The sequence below is a fragment of the Drosophila melanogaster genome, chromosome 2R (assembly GCF_000001215.4).
Source record: "Drosophila melanogaster chromosome 2R".
NCBI lineage: Eukaryota > Metazoa > Arthropoda > Insecta > Diptera > Drosophilidae > Drosophila > Drosophila melanogaster.
In genome coordinates, this window is record NT_033778.4 from 11,619,024 (window position 1) to 11,640,966 (window position 21,943).

The window sequence follows — 21,943 nt, forward strand, 5'->3', positions numbered from 1 at the left end:
GCGATTACAAGTGAGACCAGCTGCAGATGGAATAAAATAAAGCACAACCTACCAGCGGTACTTTTATAAAATACCCTATGGCGTTGCTCAGCTGATCGACATGCCATACAAATTTAAAGTATGTAACGGTAATTTTATGATTTTGAAATAGTCTACAAGAAATTCAAATAAACAAACAATTTTCCACTGAATTCTATAGATCAGGATCTTCATCTTTCAGTTGAGAGATTTATAAATGAGTTTCCTTCATTTCGAAAGATATAAATAGAAATATGTAAAAACTTTTTAAATTGAAATTTCAATGCGATTAAATTTGTTAACCTTACCCAAAATAAACACATTCCCTTTATTGAATCATTGTATTGTATATTGGTGTTATTGTTACACATATAATTGCTATTGACAGCGCACATTAAGCTCTCTACTTAAAACAAATTGAACAAAGTAAATTGTATGATTTTCGGTCGATGGTTTCAAATGCTTATCCCCATCGACCATTTCTTTATTGTTTCGAGTTTATCTCTTCTTTTTTTTATACGTAATTTTTCATTTGTTTTTTCATACCACCTAGATTGAAAATTTGTTAATAGCTGTGTAGTACGTTGTTATACAATAGTTATAGTCAGGTATCAATTGGAAAATAAGAATTTGGTTAGAATTCAACACATCTAGATTCGTATAGTAGTCATATTATTGAAGTACAGATGCGCTTGAAGTTTGACAATTGCATGGCGTGCAAATAACTTCAAGCACCTATTGCATATGGAAAACAAAATAGGGTAATAAAACTAATCCGTAGTTTGTAAACAGAACAAAAAAGGAAAACGACAATGTGTAGTTGTCAATTGTATTTAACTAAAAGCTATTAGAAACACCCCCAACATGCAGCTCATATCGTATCACAGGCACGCTTAATAAACACTCTCAGAACGGAAATACGAAATTAAAATCGAAACTAGCGGGTTAATTCATTTCAAACTTGCACTCAACGAAATCGATGGTATTCTTAAATTTCTGTGGTTAAAACACACTACACACTAACAACAACGATCGATATGAGCGCGCACACCAACTGATCGATCGATTCTATTCCCAAAAACCTACTACAAATCGCTAACCCCTTCACAAATTGCCCTTTAAAATTGCTGACGCTACACGACGATTATGGTACATAAATATATATTCAAATATATATATATATATATTGTATGTGGTATCTGCATGTATGCCCTATATACGTAGTTACCTCCCTTGCGTTTTCACACTCACACATTGCATAGTTTTTTTTTTTTGTATTGCTAGTTGCGCCGCTTGACCCGCGTATTGTGGACCCCAAAAGATACAGATAGAGAGATACAACTGCAGTTGCACATACGGATGCAGATAGTTTTGGTTCGCTCGTCTGGCTGACCGACCAATTCGATGGCTTGGCTTTCATATTCAACATTTTTTACTTTCGCAATGTTTTCGCACACATTTTCCAGTAGTTCAAATTCAAACTAAACGAACAAAACCTCGCACGAGGTCAAATACCAAAAAATATTAAAGGAAACTAAGCTTAGGGATAAATTAAACGATATCCTAGTAAAGCAATTGGTTGGTTGTCACACACACACGCACACACAGGAGTTTCTTTCGCCACCTGCCCTCCGTATCATCCTGTTTCTCATCCTGCTTCCTCTCCTTCTCCTTCCCATTCTACAATTGGTATCTGGGCAACTGCCAGAGCTCCCTTGCCTCCCGCTGCTGCCACTTGTTCTGCAACTGCTTGCACAGGCGGCGCAGCAGCTCGAAGGTGCCGCCCAGGGCTTGCAGTAGCTACTAAATCCTGCCGGCGCTCTCCTGTCGCGCACTGTAGCGCGGCTCGGCGGGCATCATTGTGTCCGTGACCAGCTCATTGGGTGCCTCCAAAACGCCCTTCGCGTGTGCAGCCGCCGTATCGCAATCGGTGCGGCGTGAGATCAGCAGTCGGATGTCCGTATGCAGGCACAATCGTCCGGAGCGCGATGTCTGGAACCTGCAATTGATTGATTGCAAAGGACGAGTTAGTTGAGAAGGATATATGATAATGATATCTGTGTGAAATATTTACTTGAGGTGTATGGAGTAGCGCAGTCGCTTCATCTGCTCGGCGCTGATGAAGTGACCCAGCTTGCTGGTGGTGCTAGTGACTGTTGGACTCCGCGGCACTTTGTGACCCTCATCCTGATCCTGGCTAAGCTCCTCGGCCAGAATGCGCTGCCGGATGAAGGTGCGGTGCAGCGGTGGCATGTCCCGCATGTCGTAGGGTATCACAAACATCCGCACCACCGTGCCTATGGGATTCAGTAGTGTGGCCTGTACCGTGCCCGATCTTGGAACCGAATAACCCTTGCGCGGCAAACGAATCTCGCACTGCAAAAATAGATTTTCCACATTCCTTAATTCCATTTATCTAAGAAACCTAACTAAATTAAAGGCAACTGGTACTGTGTTGTGCTGAAGATTTTTTTTAGTTTTTTTTTGAGTTGGAAAAATATGAAAAGTGTAATTTAAAAAAGTATAGGTATCATCCCTAATAGTCTCCTTAAGATGCGCTTTTGTAGGTACTTACCAAATAAGGCGTGCTGAGCGTCTCGCCATGCAGTTCGTAGAAGTAAGAGACGGCTGGGATATTCACCTGGGTGGGACAGAATCCGCCGGAGGCTCCCAGCTGCAGCGTAAAGCCCATTACCTCGATCTTGGGCATAAGCCTTCGCTGCAGCAGAGATTCCTCCAGATTTCCCAGCAACGGACGTCCTCCAAATTGAGCCGCCAATCTGGCGCGACATTTCAACGGTGAGCCACCGGCTGGACTGCATAGACCAGATTCGAGATCCTCATCCGACAACTGCTCGTCGGAACCAAGTGAACTTCGATCGCTACGATCGCTCAAATGACGGGAGCGCCGCTTGTGTGCTGCCAACGCTTGTTTGGAAAACCTGGGCGATACGGACAATGAAGCTGCATGTGGCAATGTGGGAGCAGAGAAGGATTTCTGCACGGGCGGCGTAACGCTGACATCCGGAGCTAGCAACTGCGAACGGGCGTGACTCAAAGCAGCTGGATCAAAACTGAAGGCGGGACAACCGATGGCGATTGGTGCTGAACTGCAGAAGATCGTTGTAAGGTTCACCTTGGGCAGGGCCTTTCGCATTTGTGGCGATGTCATAGGCGGCGGCGTCTCGCTTTCCAACAAATTAGATCCACAATTTAATCTAAGTTGAGCTGGCTTTGATGAGGATTTGCCCAGCTGTTGCTGCTGCAGCGGCACCATTGCATCCGGTTGATGCTTGGCTGGCACTTGGCTCAGCGGCGTCTTGAACTGCACCACTATGTGGTCAGCCACTCCCGGCGGCGGAGTCTTGCAGCGCTCTACAGGATTCAGGGAGCAGCGTTCGATGTTGGGCGTCAACTTGGTGGCGAGAATCTGTAAGCATACCAATTCGTTACCAAATCGTATTCTTCGGTTTAATCTCAAGAACTCACCTGAACAACATCTGGTTGCTTCTCCGCCTCCAGATGCATGCTGGCATAGCCATTGCTCGCCTGCTTCCCATTGGTGGGTTGGTGAACCTTTCCGTTTGCAAAGTTGTGCTGGGTCTTCTGTCGCTTGCACACTTGACAGCCACTGGTGGCGGGTGTGGCCTTCAGAAGATTGTTGTTCTGCCCTCCATTGAGATCTGCGTTACGACAGGAGACTTGATCCAAGACCCCTGGATGGGGCTTTCGATTTCGGTTCTTTGGCGTGCGTTGGATGGCCTGTAGTAAGAGTTCCGCGTTGTTGCGGGGTGTGCCCACAATGAGATCAGCGCTGCTCAAGCTGCATGAGGAGGTTTCCTCCATTTCGGATGCCGTGGTATCGCTATCATCTCCATCATCTGTTGCTCCATTTGTTGATCCATTGGCTGTTCCGTTAGATCCTCCATGTGCTCCACCTCCACCCGTACAACTGAGACAGAGAAGAGTCTTCTCACTGCCACATTGCTGGCAACTGCTTAGAGAGGTCTGCGTGCCCGTGGAGATCATGGCGATGCGCCTTGGCTGCTGCAATGTCAGGGCCAGCGATTGCGTTTCCGACGTCGTCTGAGACTGCGTCTGTGACTCCTCGCCCTCATCCATTGGTTCTTCGGATTGTTGTCGACTATTTAGCCGATCGGGTGTAGCTTTTCTCTCCCTCTTCTTGTCCCTACGCTGCATTCGCTTGCGATACTTTTGCAGCTGCCTCTCCCGATGGCTCAAACTCGTATCCCCATCGAGTTCGTCCAATATCTGTCCCATTCCTGGTTTTCCATTATCACAGTTGGAGCCGCCAGCCGTTGTCGTTGGGGTAAGGGCACTAGTCCTGGCTCCCAGGCCAGTCGGCGTGGCAGCATGAAGTCCACCGCCTCCGGTGGGCGTACTAGCCGGATCTCCTCCGCAGGGCCTCAAGCTTCGTGGAGCTGGACTAGGTGGCAATGGCTCCACATGCGGCAGGCCACCATTAATCCTGGGCAAACTGCGCACGCTAACCGAGATGCTGTAGCTCTCCGAAACGTTGACGTTGGGAAAATTGTGCACATTGGCCTTGGCACTGAAGCCATCCTCCTGGTGTAGCCCACTATTGCTATTGGTGGTGGTGTGCTGCTTGATCCGGTAGAAGATGTTAAGACGTGGTCTCTTCTGTCCACCGCACGTTGTATAGCTGGTAGCCAAATCTCCAGCATTGTTGCCGCAATTGGAGAAGATGACGCGACCACTATCGTACACCGATGGATCACATTTGCGAAGGAGATCACACCAGGCCACTATCTGGGAGAAGTACAACTGACTCCGAATGGCGCTGCACAGCGAAGGCAACGTCATCGTGGGTGGAGGAACTCTTTGAAAGAAGAAAGGTGAAGTTAGAGATTTGAAGATAAAGGTATTCCTTCAAGTCTTACTTCTCCCTGCCGCATATGATCCACTGCTCCAGCAAGAGCTTGTGGCTAACGGGACCCAGATAGACCTCGATGCAAACGGGTTCGCGTCTGGCCAGGATGGCCTCCATTTTCATGCAATACGCCCGCCAACGGTTGCACTAAAAAATAATTCAAGATTTAAATTTGAGCAAGTATGTAAGTCATTTTCATCGACTTACGGTCATATTCACGTAGGACATATCACAGATGTGCTCCTCAGCCTCCGATGGCATCTCGCCCTTGGCCAGACCCATCTTCCTGAGGAACTGATCACAGTGCGGCCCGTGTTTGGGCCGCGATGCGGAGCTGCTTGCTCCGCTGCTGGCAGTGGCAGTTGCCGTTGTTGTTGGTGTGTTGCTAATGCTTGCTGCTCCTCCTCCAAATCCCAATCCTCGGCCACCGGATCCCCCCAAACCCGACCAATGAAAGGCCAGATTCAGAGGTCTTGACTCAACTGATGGTGGCGGTGCCAAGGCAGGTCCACCTCTTAAGCAGGTGGTGGCCAGCGATTGCAGCGAGTGGAGAATGTTGTCCGATGAATTCGAGCCCGGCGAACTGGCGGCACTGGAATTGTTGGTTCCACCGCCGGCACTGCTAACCAAACCCGTTCCACCAGCTCGATTGAGCATGACACGTCGTACAATTTCATAATCGCCATGATCCTTGTTAAGATCATTGATGGCCAAAGAAACCAACTCCGGTTCGGCGCTCATCGTCTGGGCAGCCGGCGAAATCTGACGCAGCTGGCAGAGCTTCTGTGTCCATCGCTGGTGGGTTAGCGAACTACTGCTGGGCGACCCAGTCGAACCACTTCCATTGACGGCTCTATTTTCCGATCCTCCCATGGAACCATAGGGATTCGTTGTGATGTTAATGGCCGCCCTGGAGGTGGAGGGTCGTGGCGATAGGCGTCCTCCCCCAGATCCTGCTGTTGCTGCTCCTGAACCGACTACTCCCACCGTCTGCTGCTGGTACTCATCGTCGGCAATGGGTCTGCCCTCGAGGATTAGCGAGGCCAAGCCGAGCACAACGGAACCGTAGTTATTCTGAGCTCCTGTTCCTGCCGACCCACATCCAGAGACCGCCACCATTCCCAAGCCGGACAGCATCCCTCCTCCGGCCGCCGCAGTAGCCGAGCCCAAGGAGGCAGATGCTCCATTCTGGCCCAAACCCGCTGGCGGCGGTGAGTTGGTGACGCTTGTCGGTATCATGGTCGGTCGGTTGATTGCCTGTCCGCTGGATCTGATGCTATTTCCGTTTCCGAATCCGATTCCGCTAGCTATTGCTGCTGCTGCTTCTTGCACCAGAAGTACACTGGAAAAATAAAAAAAAAAAACTTTAAAAACGCGAATTTAATAGAAGATCGAAGTAATTTATGCCTTAAGTTTTATATATTACTTAACACCATGACTCTCTTCTCATAGTTAACACTATTACCATTAGGTTTATTGCAGTGCATTGATTTTTAGATGCTTTAACTTGACTAATTTGTAGCTTTAACTAGGATTGAACTAGATTGCATAAAACTAGGTTGGCAGACTTATGTATAATGTATCCTTGACTTCCTTGCAAAATCAGCAAGGCTGCTCCATAAATACGCCCAGCAACAGTTGCAGCTGGCAGATGCCAACCCACCGCCACCCACTGCAAGTGGTGAAGGTCGAATGGCGAAAGCAGCACCCTCAACTTGAATCGAATCCGCAAGGTCTGTCCGCTATGTACTGGACATTATGTACTCCTGACATGGTTTACTTTGGTTTATCCTTCCGGTGCGGAAGCAACAAAAGACTAGCACAATTCTCTTGGCCAATTGTTTAACTGCGACACACTGACACGGTCCCATTTTGGCCTGAAATCATCTTGTGCACCGCACTACACCCAACACACATGCTCACTAATAAGCGAGAAAAAACGAACAGAGTTGGAAACCAGGTCGTTACTTAACCGGAGACCCAGTTAGGAGCAACATGTCAGCCGTTTGGCAATGCACAATGCATCAAACACCCCCCCCCCCCTCTTTCGGACCCAACAAATTCACACGGGTCGACAGCTTAGCAACAACATGTTGCTAGCGTGTGACGTCATTGAGCCAAGCTTCGCAACAGCAGCGCACTGGTGTGTGGGTGTGCATCTGTGTGAGAATTTGAAGGTCGTTCTGTGGCGCCTTCTACAGGAATACACTACAAATTGATTTGTTCATATATCTACTATTTTAAACTAGATTTTTAAAAAGTTTGGTTCTTTAGAAAAACTTCTGGTTTTATTTGGAACTTAAAAATATTAGACATGTATGTAATCGATTAGATTTATATTATTTTGTGTTGCATATCCAGATAATAATGTTGGAAAGAGTAAAATCTGTGTTGGCTACACGAACTCATCATGCGTTTCGCCATTCTATTAATGCGTTTTTTTCTTTCTAAAACTTTGCTTGGCAACAGCAGAATCGCGAATTGCGAATAGAAACACAAAACCAACTTAAGAGGCAGATATGCAAGTGGTGCACATGTATGGCGATTGTCGCGTGCAACATGTTGCTAGCTGAAGAGAGAGAGAGAGAGAGTGAGAGAGCGCGCGCTCTCTTGGGTAAACATGTTTGTCTTTACTTTTGCTTTTGTTTTTGCGTTTCTTCTTGACCTGCATACACAATACATAAGGCAAAAAAAGAGAGCAAGAGAGCGAGAGCTTTTGGACTCCCTCTGTGTTTGTATTAGAAAACATCTGATTTTTGTATTGCTTTGCAATGTTTGCTGTGCGTGTGTGTGTGTGTTGAGTTTTGTTTATGGCACATTCGCGTTTATATAGATACACATATACTATATAAAATACTCTTGGCCCACAATAGACAACCCATACAAACGTGAAAACCCGTATGGAAATGGGGACAAGCGAACGGAACGGCGAGTTTAATAATATTTCGATTACATTATAGCAAATTTCATTTCTGTTTCCGTCCCTTTCAGCTGGCCATTATCATTTACATCTCACAGGCGGAATATTCGCTTGCCACCCGAAAATGGAAATTATACTCGATGACGCAGTTGGACGAAAAACGCGCTGCGATGTTCGAGGAAATGTCGGAAAATGACAAACGTGGAAAATCGCATGGGACACGTGGGGAAATATTTATTATTTTAGACATCAGATGTCATTGTTTATTATTATGACACATTTTTATTATGTAATTGAAACAGAGGAATATATTTCTTTAAGTTAACTTAGAATATTTATCTGAAATATATAATCGAATTGGTGTAATTCATTTTAGTTAAATAAAATTATGCATTTTAGTGCCAATAGTTTTGAAGGTATCTCGACTGTAAAAGCAAAATATTTTTGTTGGCAAAAGTGAAAAAAAAAAAAAACTAATTGAGGCAATTTTCAGTAGATAGTAGCCTTGTAACTAATTGCACTAGGAAATCTTTAATGCCAGCTAAAATAATTGCACTTTAAGCAAAAAACAGATGTAAGAGCAACAGCAATTAAGTTGATCGAAAAAGGTTTGTCATATGCTAGTCTTAGTCTTTGCACCGTTTCCCTCCTCCTCGACTGCCACACTTTGTTGATAATTGTCATGACTTCTTCTTGGCAAAGCGATCGAGAGCAGGCCGAAAGGCGGGAGGAGGGGGCGCGGAGGGGCGGAAAAGCTGGTGGGGCAGGGGGCGCATTGTTGGACTAATTTCATTTAGCTCGGCCAACGTCCTTGGCATGCTTTTTGATTTTGCAACGTGCGCGCTGCACTTGTGTTCGTACGTAGATTGTCTTGCTTGAATTATTTATTTATTGCACATTTTTGTTTCGTTTGATTTTTTCCCCTTTTATTATTGCGTGTATTTCCCTTTTTTTTTGACGCACATTACAAAATTTGATTACCAAGCGGAAAATGCAGGCGAGGCGAATGGCAGAAGGAAAACGAATGCGGGAAATGAAAAGCCAAACTTTACTTTTTATACCCTGCTTTGAATAAAATAAAAAAGAAAAAGTACATACTTCAATATTCATATATGTACAAAATTATAATAAATTTTTAATGCACTTATTTTGTGCTACACACCCAGAACTACACTTTCTAGTAACAATAAATATGTATTTTTTATGAATTTTTATATTCATGATCTAAATTGCATATCATGGGAAAAACAAACTGATAGATACACTATCTGTGAGGGTATAGAAATCGAACGGATAACAAATTTTGAAGGCGCGCCAAGCGGAGTGAAAGGCAGGTAACGAAAACCGCCGCCAGGGGCGCTGCTGCACACAAAATAACCAGTTCAAAGCAGATAAGAAAACGAAAAACGACCGCGAGTGGAAAATTGTTATGTTGCAACTTTTCGGAAAAACAAGTTCCGCTTGCCTTTCGTTTGTTTTTGAGGTTTCCATTTCGGCGTCCCCTTTTCGGCATTATGAAACAAAAAAAAGTAAAGTTAACACGTGAGTGCAACGAAAGCCACAGACAAAGAGAATGACTTTTTTTATTGCTTTCAACATCATCTCATATGATTTTGTTTCCCTTTAGTCATCCTGCCGAATGCGTCACCGTAAAAAGTTAATTATACTTATACTCGTTAGTAGCAGAAGTTCGTTAAGTTGGAAATGTGTCATCTTAAACGGAAGTCGCAACAAATTTGTTGAGATGCAGTGAAGTTAAGTCAGAAACATCTTAAAACCGAAGTTTTTTAATGCCCTTTCAAGGCTTATTAACCTATAAAGTAACTATTAAAAACATGAAAATGAATATAAGCTTTATTAGTATTTGAGTTATTTTTTTATTACATTTAAAGTTAAATTGGTAAAAACTTTATTCGGAATCGATGCAAACAGCTGCCTGAATAGCATTAATTTTGTATTTTTGTCTGTATGTCTTATTCAATTTTCATTTCCCAGGAAGACTTCAAGACAATCGCTGTTCCACAAACACTGATTGACCTCGATGTCGACCTTACAAAAGCCCATTTTCTTTGTGTGTGTGTGCGTGTTTGAACACTCATGTGTTGGTGACCCTCCCAATCATAAGCCTTCACAGCTGAGCGAGCTTTGGTTTTTTTTTTGTGTTTTCTAGGGGGCCGCACCTTTGTGGGTTACATGTAGCCCACCCCATTTATCAGACATCCTCATCCTCTCTATCTATCGCTGTTTCTCCTACGAACGGCACAAAGAACACATTGTTGGGTTACACACGGCTTATCAGCATGGTCACACGACAGAGAGTTACATGATATAGCGTTAAAACTTCAAAAAGTTTGAATTTACTAACATATTCTAAGTTTCAAATAGACTTTACCCTAAATACTTTAATAAAATGCGCGATAAATGCAAATGACATTATTAAATACATTTTTAACATAATAATTAACTTGTTATCATATCAAGAAGCGAGTTTATTTTTATAAAATCCCCCTCACTTACCTTTCAAAACTTTGTTAAAATTCCATTATTCTTTGCTTTTTTTGCTGAAACGAAAAGATAAATAGAAAATAGATTAGAAAAGGAAATTCCTTTGCAATTAAATAGTTATAAATTGAGGAGGATATGTAACATTGAGAATGCTTATTTTTACGGGAAGTGAGGCACCCTGATTATCTTACACAACAAATAAAGTTGAGGTATTTCAGTTCTCCCTCTCTCCCCCATGAACACCCACATTGCCATGCTGATGCTCACATGTGCGCAGTAAATAAAAATAAAAACACGGGTGCAAAATCAAAGTGGGCAAAAACAATAAGGCAAAAACAAAGCAAAAATGTAAACAAACGCAGTCCAGTTATGGTGCTCTTCTTCCTCCACGTGTGTGTGAGTGGGTGAGCGAGTGTGTGTAATGCGAGCGCACGTGAGCGCGTCTCACTCGCACCCATGGGGAGTTGGGGCCAGCAGCTGGAGTGGGCGAAAGAGAGAAAGAGGGCTGGATGAAGAGGGAGCCAGCCAGAACAGGACGAGCACGTTTTTATTTTTAGCCAAAATATTTCTTGCAAATCGAGAGCAAAAAGTAAAAAGAACACACGCACTTATTCGCTCGAAAAGCAAATGACCGCAAGACGTGTTAATGCCTTCCTTTAACCCCCATCCGCATGATCTTCCCTCTCCCTCGCTCGCCACCTTATTCACTTGATATTTTTCCAACTCCACTTCTTTTTCCTGCCTCTCTTTCTGACGCCCCCTAACCCAGTAATTCCCTCTCCCTCGTTCATTTACATTTCAACTGCGCACGTATAAAATTACTATGACAAATGTATGCATGTGTGTGTGTGTGTGTGAGGGTCCGAGTTCGTTACATTTCATTTATGTACATACTTTTTTTTTGCCCTATCTGAATTGATATAAATTGGTCGAGTGTACGTGTAAAAACCGCAGCAAAACTTTAACCAAAGTTCAATTTTTCAAGAAGAACAGCTGGTGCTATTTGTTTTTCTTTTATTTCGACCTGGCTATTTTCTTTTTTTTTTATATCGCTTATCTGCCAAAAACGAAGAAATAAACACTTTCACTTATATAAAAGGCAGGTTCACAGATAGTGAAAGTTTATCAACATACTGTTCTGTTTCAATTCTTTGTATTGCTTTTAAAGTGACCTTTATTTTTAATGTAATCACTCGATAAAGAGAATTAAAAACTTAAATAATAAGTTACATGAGTAATTTATCAATTTTTAAATGAATTCTGTTTCAAAAATTAAGAAACTTAATTGTATAACATTTAAGTACATCATACATAATCATCACATATTCCACCTTCCTTTTTTTTATATAGATTTGATCTAACAACCCGGACACGTGGGTGGTTTAAAGTATTGCGCATTTTATTCTTAGAGCTCGTGTAGCTTTCTGTTACATGATTTCATGATCTCTGCCTGTTGTCATTTGCCTTTGTTTCCGCACAGCTGATTGAGTCAAACAGGTTACACGGGGGAGAGACGAATAAAGAAGTTCAAAAGCAGAGTGGATACATAGTAAGTGCCCCCATGCAAAGCAGCAACCAAAGTGTTGACACACAGCAAATGCAACGCCACAATTAGAAAATGTGTGTCAATTATATTAAAAAAAAAAAAACTCGAGTAGTTTTCCTGACTTTACAGCACACAAAAACCACATTTCAGGGAGTGGAAAGATAGAGATAGCGATAGGAGGGGGGAAAGAGTGGGAGAGGGTAAGGAACAGGGGGGCCAGAGAGCATGATTTGAATTGCCTTCTCAGTAAATTATGTGTGCTGCCGTGTGTGTCTGTGTGTTTGTGTGTATGGGTGTGTGTCAAATAACATCGAAGGGGGCGTCACATAGTCTCCCAAAGTGCTTCACCTACACAAGTGACCAGCCACAGGCCCCGTTCCCTAAGCTCAACTTTGTACAACTTTTCGAAGAAGCTTTTCTATATTGACTGATATAAAAACCTTACTCAAATATTCCATCAAATGAATGCATTATTACGTAAGCAATCAAAAATGGGTTGAGGTTAGCTATGGTAACAGTTGTTTTTAGTTCAAGGCTTTAATCTTAACGGGGTTTTAGGCTATTTTATGCAGATTACGAAAGAATTCTTATAAAATCGATTACTTATTTCTATTTCTTTAGAATTGTAAAATACCTAAAAAGGTTTTTCCAATGGAGGAATATGTTAATCTCTAAATTGTAGTATAATAATTTATGTTGTCAAGGTCTTCTATAGAATTGCGACTGAAAAATTCCTTTTACAGACACCCCACTGTCATTGTGAGCGATCTTCAATTATTGCCAACTGTGTGGGCTGCGAACTGTGTAGTAGTGGGTGATGGGGGTTGGAAATGGTGATGGGGGCTGCGGAGCCTCGCCAATTGCGCTGCACATGTGTTAGTGGCGTGTGCTCGGGCATTACGTCACCAACACATGCGCAGCTAACCAGCTGAGTGGCCACAAACACAGAGATGGGCAAACAACTAACTTGGCAGGCAGCTAAAGCCATACAATTATTTTGGTTTTTGTTCACCAACCTTTTTTTTTTTGTTTTGTTTTGTAGCTGTGAAAACTTTTCGAAAACTTCCCAATTTCTTAATGATTTTGTGTGGTGCGAATTTGCAGATTGGAAAACACTCAAGTGGTTGTTACAAGTTCATGTTTTAGGTATTAACCGACGCGGATTTGTGTCGCCTTTGATTTTGTTGGATTAATTGGCTTCTAGTCCTGAGGCTGATAAAATGGCAGTGGCCACATATTTTTGGGCGTTCGCTTAGCTGCATTTGAATTCTCAACGCTCTTGAACAGCGCGTTATGTGTGTATTTCGTGTGCGGTTCGTGTTTCGCAGGTAAACGCGTTTAATATTAGCCAAACAAACTTGTTTGCTTAGATTTTTTGGCCTTTATTTTTTGTTGTCGTATATTTTTCTTTTCGGAACGTCTCTGCACTTCACTCACACACGCGCGCACACTGGGAAAAAATATATTTTATTGGGTAGAATTTGTATTCCTGCAGCTCTAGAGTTTTTTTTTGTATTCTTTGCTCTTCTGTACTTCTGTACGCGGTGGCTTGTGACGCGTGTGTTCGCTTCGACGTCTCGAAATGAAATGAATGGAAAAAATGAGCGGAGGAGCCAAGCGCTGCGAACCGTTCGCTGCTGCTGACGGCAACTTTCTAAAACAGCTGAGCAGCCAGCCAGCCAGCGCTTTGTTTATGTATATACTATGTACGTGTATATATACTGTGTGGCTAGAGATATAGATATGTATGTGCACACCCCCTCTCGGTGGCGGGGAAAACTACGTCGTACATTTGGCCAGTAGTTTTTGTGGGTTTATTTGTGCGGCAACATGTTGCTGGCCAGCCCAGTGGCAACATGTTGCTGTTGCGCAGGCCAAAAATGTACACAAAAATCATATGGAGCTCACCAACACCGCGGCAAAACGCGAAAAAAAAATAAATAAACCCATATGATAAGCCCAGTAAATAGGTAAGCCACAGATCGAGAACTGCAAATGACAGTGAAGAGTCGTGAATGCGAACTTAATTGCCTATTTAGTGATTAGGTATGATGAAAAACGTTACATAAAGTATATTTAAGCATATATAAAATACATAGAGATTGTTATGTTGGCATGTTATCTGTTTTTAATCACAATGTTATTGGATTGTTACGAAACCTTTTACCATTATTTGGTTTGCTTTTGTGAAACCCTTTTCAATTTAGTGGGGCAAGAGCAAATTTTGTTGCGATAGCGATTCAATAACAAAAGCCACTCACAAATACACGAAACACGGACACACACACACACACACACATGCGCGTAGATTAAATAAAAAGAGAAAAAGACAGAGACAGAGAACCCGTTTCCATATGTTCGAGATGCCATGTTGTCGAGTGTTGTTTTGCCTTATGTACGAAAATAGCGTTCGTTCGTATGTACCCACACATATATACGCGTATATACCGATATATAGTATATATGCATGCACACAACTCGGGTACTTGTTGGCAGATTTCTTGAAGAAGCGGAACAGGCGTGGAGCGCCAAAAAACAACAAAAACGCATGCGCTTTCAGTGTATATATGTAGGTATGTGCGATTATACATACATATGTATATCCGTACATAGCAGGCCCCAAAAATCGTCAGCGACCCAGACAACAGCAACAACATTCAGAACTTATGTTTGCCTGCTCTCCCTCTCGCTCTCTCTCTCGCTCTGGCTATCTTTGTCTTTCATTTCCTCCGTTCTGCTGAGATGCGAATCTTATCAGCGGTACCCACACGCCCGTACATTTTGAATGGTGCTGCTCTTCTCAACATGCTGATATGATTTGTACTTGATACTGTTTCGAAAGATTTGCCACAAGTTGGCCTATTCTGTTTGAAAAACTCTATATATCGACATATAAAGGCATTTAATATAAGCAAAAGCGGAAAATCAAACAAATAACATGCTGTTAAATGAATTATGCGCTTATCATTAATAAAAACTACTAACTACATTGTTAACTACTAATTAGATGGATAATATATACTTTTTTTTAAATTAATACGATGTTTTAAGCTTTTCTTTTGAAAACCTTTTAACCATCTTAGATTGATTAATGCCTGAAAGAGATATCGTTGGCACACAGCCAGCATACAAAGTTGACTGGCATGTCCAGAGTTTCTCTTAACCGTTGGCCACTGTAGCAGCCGCGGACACAATCGCTCTGTCCACAGATAGTTGTCAGTCGTCCGTCTGCAGAAAAAGCGAAGAAGTGAACTCGAGTAACCCAACTTGCTGGAACCGAAGGATACTCTCCAGATACTCAAACTCAAATACTCAGATACACGGATACACGGCGACAACAAAGAAGCAGGCGGCAGGCTGCCAGACAAAGAAATGCCCAGACACACCAATGCGAAAGCGAAGACCAGACGAAAAAGTCTGGGCTCTGGGATTCTCCTCACTCCAATCCACTCCACTCCACACCACAGCACACCACTCGCCGCCATCCTGGCCAAACAGGAAAACAAGAACTGCTGTTGACCCCCTTCATCCAGACAAAGAAAAAAGCGATGGCAATAATACATTTTCTTTTGGCGTTGACACATTTTAACAACATCTTTTCCAAAAATTTGTTTGTAAATACATTTATTTTTGAATGATCGTGACACTTTTTTGGACCTTGACAAATCCGTGTATTAATTGAAACAAATGTTTCCCAAACCATTATATGAATTCCTTTCAAAATCTTTATCTTATTTCTATTATATAACGCTTGCCAAGTGACGTCAATAATTAATGGAGAAACCTCGTGGACCGATTAGCAGCTCTATCGATCAATCGATTCTCTGGCTTTTTTCTCGTCTGTGAGCCAGACGTCTCCTATTTTTTCCCAATCCCAGATAACAAGTTCAAGACAAATATTTACTGTTTTCTTTGCCACTTCCCTTTTATCTCGGTGCAAGTGAGAAATAAATTTAAGGGAACGAACTTCAGTTACAGGTAGTTATGCGTTTAAACCCTTCTTCTTCTTCTTATGGAAAGTCATGCTGAAGACCAAAAATTTTCCACGCACAAAATATCGCCAGGGGGCGCTTTACATAAATGAAGATGAGATCACAAAAGCCCTTGAGCCTAAATCTTTTTTCTTTTTCATTTTGTTTTTTTTTTTTTTTCGCTTTTTTACTACTCGTTGGCTTCAAAGCTTGCAAAGTTCCACTGATTGACGTCTGGCTTTCTACGCTTAATTTTAATTAAGATGGAATGCGAGAGACGTGCAAGTGTGCGATTGAGCATGTGTGGAATAGTTTAAGTTAATTGTTAATTTTTCCACTAATACTTTTACCGAATTAAAATGTTTTCCAAGCTGTTTCTACGTAGTCTCTCTATTCGCCTCTCTGAGAAAAGGGCTAACTCTATCCCTCTCTCTTCCGCTTTTTATGTGCGCAGTTGTTTTCAACACACAGACACAAACACACACACTTAATTGCGTCGATCAGCTGTTTTGATAATAAAACGGTTAAAAACCTTATGAAAGCAAGCCAGCCAAACGGAAAAGAGGAGAACAAAACCAAACTAACCAAATTACAGTACTCGCTGCTGTTAACGAACCAAGTGATTATATTTTTTGTTTTAATTAAATGAAATGAATTCAATTGAAATTCATACTTGTCCTCTATTATTTTATTTGCTACATTTATTGTATTATCATAGTTCCGAATGATGTATGTAGAGCTAAGGGAATTTTCCTTGTTGAATTATGATTTTAAGATTTTATAATATCATAGTTCACCTTCAAGAATGTTCACATAAACGAGGCATCACTGTACACTGCATTGCCTATACATTGTTTCAATCTTTAAGAAAGTCCGCATGTGTTGATTTGTTTACCATAACTTATAAATTATTATAGGGCGTTTTGCCGCCCCAGCAAATGTAAAATTGCAAAGAACGCAAATGAAAAGTTTCGAGTTTTTAAACCCTTGGAAAAACCTTGAATTGATTGCGGGCAAATATAAACTCAAGGCAGACGAGCCACTTACACAAGAACTGGGGCTGGGGCCAGTTCATGTAACGCGTGTGCATTGTACAGTGAATATTCTTTAAGAATAACGTGTGTAAATAAAATTACTAAAGGAAAGCATTTCAATTGTTTAGAAGTTTAGTGTGTTTATGGGTAAGGATTATTTACGAGGTATGGAAATTCCATAGCATATGTGAGTTCCATTTCAGCGAACAACCACTGTTCAACCCTTGGCATTGTCTACTTTCCGATATTTTTGCTCTTTGTGTCTGTCTGCCGTGTGTTTTCCTTCGTGTTTTCCGGCACACCAACACAGCTGTTCTTGTAATGTGGCCCACACGTGACTGTGATTGAGTCGTCAGGTGAGCGATGAGGGGAGAAAAGTTGGCAGGGGGATCGTGGGGCTAGGAGACAACTGGCAAACGAGGTGCCACTGTAATGAGCTTTCCACGGAAAAGCGGAAAGTTTAAGGTTGAGAGCGCAGACAGCTGCGACATCAAAGCCAAGTGTGGCGGCCATATTGGTAGGTGATTGGTAAAACGGGGTGACGGTGGCCATAACAATATATAGACGGCCAATGACCTAGCGTTTTGGTTATCTGCCACAGTTGACAGCCAGACATTTGGAATGATGGGGTCCTTGAATAATTGAAGACTATCAAATCAAGTTAGTAATAGTTAATTGCCTTTTCGAGATAAGAATATATACATTTATCTGTATAACACCCACTTTCTAAACAAATAACATGAATTTCATCACATTTCTTAAAGAATAGAACAAATGGGTACAAAAATGGTTTTTGTTATGATTTATCAATGAAAAATGTGAAATGGATACATATGAGTGCCATGACGCAAGTAAATATAGCATTTATACTTTCCTAAAGGGAATAGAATTATTAATAAAAATGCGACCTACTCAAGATCCCGTTGTTCCACCAACTCTGCCAGCATTCCCAAAATCATGTGATGACTACATGATGTTTATTTTTGTAAATTCGCTAAAAGCAAGAAGACAAACAAAAATCTAAACAAAAAGCTTTTGTTGGCAACTTAGAGAGCTCATGTGGAACATGATTTCGATTTGTTTTTATATATATATATTTTTTTTTTGCTTTGATTGAAGCGATAAAGTAGCAAATTGAAAGAAATGCAAATTCCATCAAAGCCATTGCACGAATATCAATCAAAACAATGCTTTGTTTGTTACTGGCCCCTCCAGAACTTCCAGCCACCCCTCTCTTGCCTGTAGCAGTGAGTTATTCTAAACACAAAGTAAATCACAAAATTCGGTAGAGGGAGGTGCATTTTCCAGACGAGACATGCACCATCCCCCTAAAAACCACTCAAATTTCTACCTCCCAAACCAATCAGCTGTTAAAAATTTTTGGTGGGTTCGTTGGCTTTACATCTCTCTCTGTTGTTTTCTCGCGAGCAAGAGAGAAAGAGAGAAAGAGAGAGAGAGAGAGGGATAGACGAGTGCCCCCCAAAAAATGTTGTTACTTTTAATTTTTCTTATTTTTTTGCTGACTGACACACGTTGTTTTTGCTATTCTTGTTGTTGTTCCAAAGTCATTCAACCCGACAAACAAAATAACGTAAAATAAAACGCAAAAGTGTGGAAGGAGCGGTAGCAGCAACAAAAACAACGGAACGGGAACGGAAAAAGTCAACGGCTGAAAAGTTGGGGTCACTGAGCGTTAGCCACTCTCTCTCGCTCCCTCTCTGCCGCTCTCCATCGCTCTCCTTCGCACTTCATCCCACACTCATCCCGCCCCCTCATCGAGATTCTCTTCGAGCGAATTTCGAGAACACCTATAATGCGTAGTAGAGAGTCCGGCAAAGAAATGACGCGGAAAGCAGCGTTCTAAGATCCAGGAACAGGTTCCAAAAGTCTCAAACAAAGGTTTTCTCAGTAAGTCGATTTTTGTTTTATGAAATAAAAAAGTTTATCCTTGAAATACCAATGGTTTCTTGAACCCCTGATTACAAATCTTAGCTCAAATACATATAAACCATTAAAAAGTTGTGCGAGTATATGTATGTATAATATTATTACTTTAATAGTTGTTTTATTTTATATTTAAAACATAATTATATTATATGACAAGGTGCGATTTCAGAAGTGTGTAATAGCTTTATTGGGATGCCCAGTTTATATGGTCCCCAATAAAAAGATTCAGGATATGTTCATTAAAACTCATTGAAAGAAGCGGGCAATCCAACAATGGGCCGTTAAGTGAGGAAATATTCTTTCGTTATCAGAGCAAGACCTAATGTGATATACGACCCTGAATCGTAATGCAATAACCCCAGGGAACTGGGAACTGAGATAGACCCTATCAGTGGTCCCAGTTTCGTATTTCGGAACGGGTTATCTCTGGCCGACGCATAACCACATGCCATAAATATACACGTTTAACTACTAACAAGTGGAACATCGAAAGGAGTTACCAAACAGCAAGGCAAACAACGAATTTGGGTTTCGGTGACTGCGAGATAAGCCTGCGGTTTTTCTAGGGTTCACTCCTTCTTATCGACGAAAGTTCAGACTGGGAATTGCGCGGCGGCGGAGTGCAGGGTATACTACAATACCACACTTATGGCTTCCATTAACTGCGTGGAAAACCATAAAAACGACCAGACACGCAGGGGTATTACTTTGTCCTTCCCTTGGGTGAGTGAGCCTATTTGCTGGCATATTTAATAGGAAAAGAAGCAGAGCTTCTTTGTCTCAAAGTGATGAAATACATCGTGATATTCGTCGTAAGCTGGTTTCAAAGTAACATGGTTTCATTTTTCAGATCAATGTGTAATTTATGAGAGTGCCCGTGATTCATTCGGCATTATCCATATGCGGGTATTAATCAAATCTCTGGTTTTTAAATGTTATTCGATTGTGTTTACACATATGTATGTACAGTATGTACAGTATGTATGTATATAAAGACTTTACGTACATGCATATGTATGTAAATATGTAAATCTTACTTTCCTACAATATAATTCTTTAATTACACATTTAGGTTTTTGTGTGCCGAATTTGTAATGTATTATCCTTCAATTATTATCAATGCACATATTTTACAAATATCGTATCATGAAATACATACATACGTACATACCCATATGTAATTATTTATAAACATATCTACATATATGTGTACATTCATACTTATGTTTGTACATATTATGCATCTTGTGTATTTTCTTTTATATGTATATAGTATGATTAATTTTAAAATCTAATTGGCTAAGATAATGTAGCTACTTTTTTGCAAAGCTTTAATGTTATTTGAATGACAGGTACCTATTTCTCTCTTTTCCCACCTCCTCTTCGCTTAGCCTTTGATTAAAATGGCCGCCAACGAAGGGGGGAAATGACAGGGCGCCGACAACCGTTAGTCTGCTTACAGAGCAACATCTTTAACCTGTCTGCCAAGATTTTGCGGATGCAATGCGCACTTGGCAGCAAAGGCCCAGCAGCTAATTGCTTATGTAAGCGGTCCGCCTTTGGCAATCATTTAAACAAATCAATGCAAATATTAAATCAATATGGATGAGAAGGAAAACTCAAACTGTCAACCGTTTTTAATGTGATTTCCTTTGTTGTCCGTTTCTTCTGCGCAAAAAAGGAATAGGAAACAAAGCGAAACGAGACAAATTCAAGGATACAGCAAAGTCGACGCTAACCGTTTCTTTGTTTGCGCTCTCTTTCTCATTCGCTCACACACACACAAACACATGGCACAGCTGATTAAGAGATGGTAGGGGTGAGGGAAAGTAAGAGACAGCAAATAAGTATTGAACCAGAGGCAGTGAAACGTGAATTGAAATCATTTACTTTGGCCATAAAGTTAATCAACAAAGTATGTATGCACACATGGAGACACACAAATACACTAAGAACAAATATGGAAAAGGTCAAATTAACAAACAGTCTACATTTGGTAAACGTAATAACAACCTGACACTACAGCTTCAAAGTTTGTTATAATGTGTTAGTGAAAGGCATTATATCTAAAGCGAGTTCGGTTCATTTATACCTACAATTCTAATTAGTTTAGTTAAGTTAGTTTACCCGCTTTGTTTTCCGTTAAAAGCTCCGTTCAAAAAAGGAAACTTTGAAATTTAAGAAGTAATATAAATTATTGTAAGTGGTACGCGGCAATTCGCGAAGAAGAGAGATGAGAAGAATGCAATAAAATGGCCGACTTGCTTACCTTCTTTCGCTTTGCAGCAGAAGATCTGTGGAAAGGCACAATTTTCTCGCAGTGCAGCCTGCTTTTATGGCTTTGCTAATTTGTTGCCTCAATTAGATTTTTTGACATTATTGCAGTTTTTATTAATTGCTTGTGGCTGCAAATATTATTGATTTCACTTGCTCGGAGCACACAATCACACACACACAAACACACTTGCAAGCAATCAGCGTTCACACACACGCACTCAGCTGTGTTGCTGCTGCTTCTTCTTTTTCCTGGACTTTTCGTCTATATCATTGATTTATTTTCGATTTTTGCAAACCTGCATTTCGTGGCACCCGATTTGTATATATATTTTTTATATAACCCACGGATTGCCAACTTTCATTGCCCTTTCACACTCTTATTCGCCATTTATGAACTCTTCTTTGACGATTGGAACGGTTCTTTTTCGCTATTTTCGACTGCACCCGCGCTCTTTTCGCTTCGCTCTCCTCCCTCTCTACACACCGCTCTTTATCCTTAATTGCTTTTTCTATTTAGCGGAATTGATCGTTCTCAACTTGGTCGCCATTGCAGCTCCACAGGCGAAAAAATCGGTGGAAATGCCAATACAGGTGCACGGCGAGTGCCGATAAGCTGGAAAATCGGGAAAACGCACGCCTACACATTCATTGCCAGCATCGCTTTGCCTTTTCGCTGTCGAGATTAGCATAATTTCCACTTTTGGTTCGCGCACAACACTAGCTAAATTATTGTTTATTTTTTTCCCAACAAAACAACTGTGAGGTGAGACTGTGAGACCAGACCAGCTGTGGGCGGGTCAGTGTGACCCTCTC

At 41.5% G+C, this 21,943-nt stretch overlaps 1 protein-coding gene across 4 annotated transcripts; it reads right to left on the reverse strand.

Moving 5' to 3' along the window:
* Positions 1–455: 455 nt before the first annotated feature.
* atos (atossa) lies at positions 456–21,918 on the reverse strand. 4 transcript variants are annotated; one of them, NM_001382201.1, is made up of 8 exons: positions 21,123–21,918; positions 10,368–10,411; positions 5,138–6,272; positions 4,941–5,077; positions 3,508–4,879; positions 2,594–3,448; positions 2,093–2,394; positions 827–2,017 (listed from the first exon to the last, which is right to left on the reverse strand). In NM_001382201.1, the coding sequence occupies exons 3-8, from the start codon at positions 6,167–6,169 to the stop codon at positions 1,699–1,701; spliced, it is 4,017 nt and encodes a 1,338-aa protein (NP_001369081.1). In that variant the 5' UTR covers positions 6,170–6,272; positions 10,368–10,411; positions 21,123–21,918; the 3' UTR covers positions 827–1,698. The 4 variants fall into 3 exon arrangements, with proteins under 4 accessions (NP_001163118.1, NP_001369081.1, NP_001246267.1 ...); NM_001169647.3 differs by lacking the exon at positions 21,123–21,918 and adding an exon at positions 12,918–13,492 and having other exon boundaries at positions 456–2,017; NM_136844.4 differs by lacking the exon at positions 21,123–21,918 and adding an exon at positions 12,918–13,492 and having other exon boundaries at positions 1,165–2,017.
* Between the last annotated feature and the right edge of the window lie 25 nt (positions 21,919–21,943).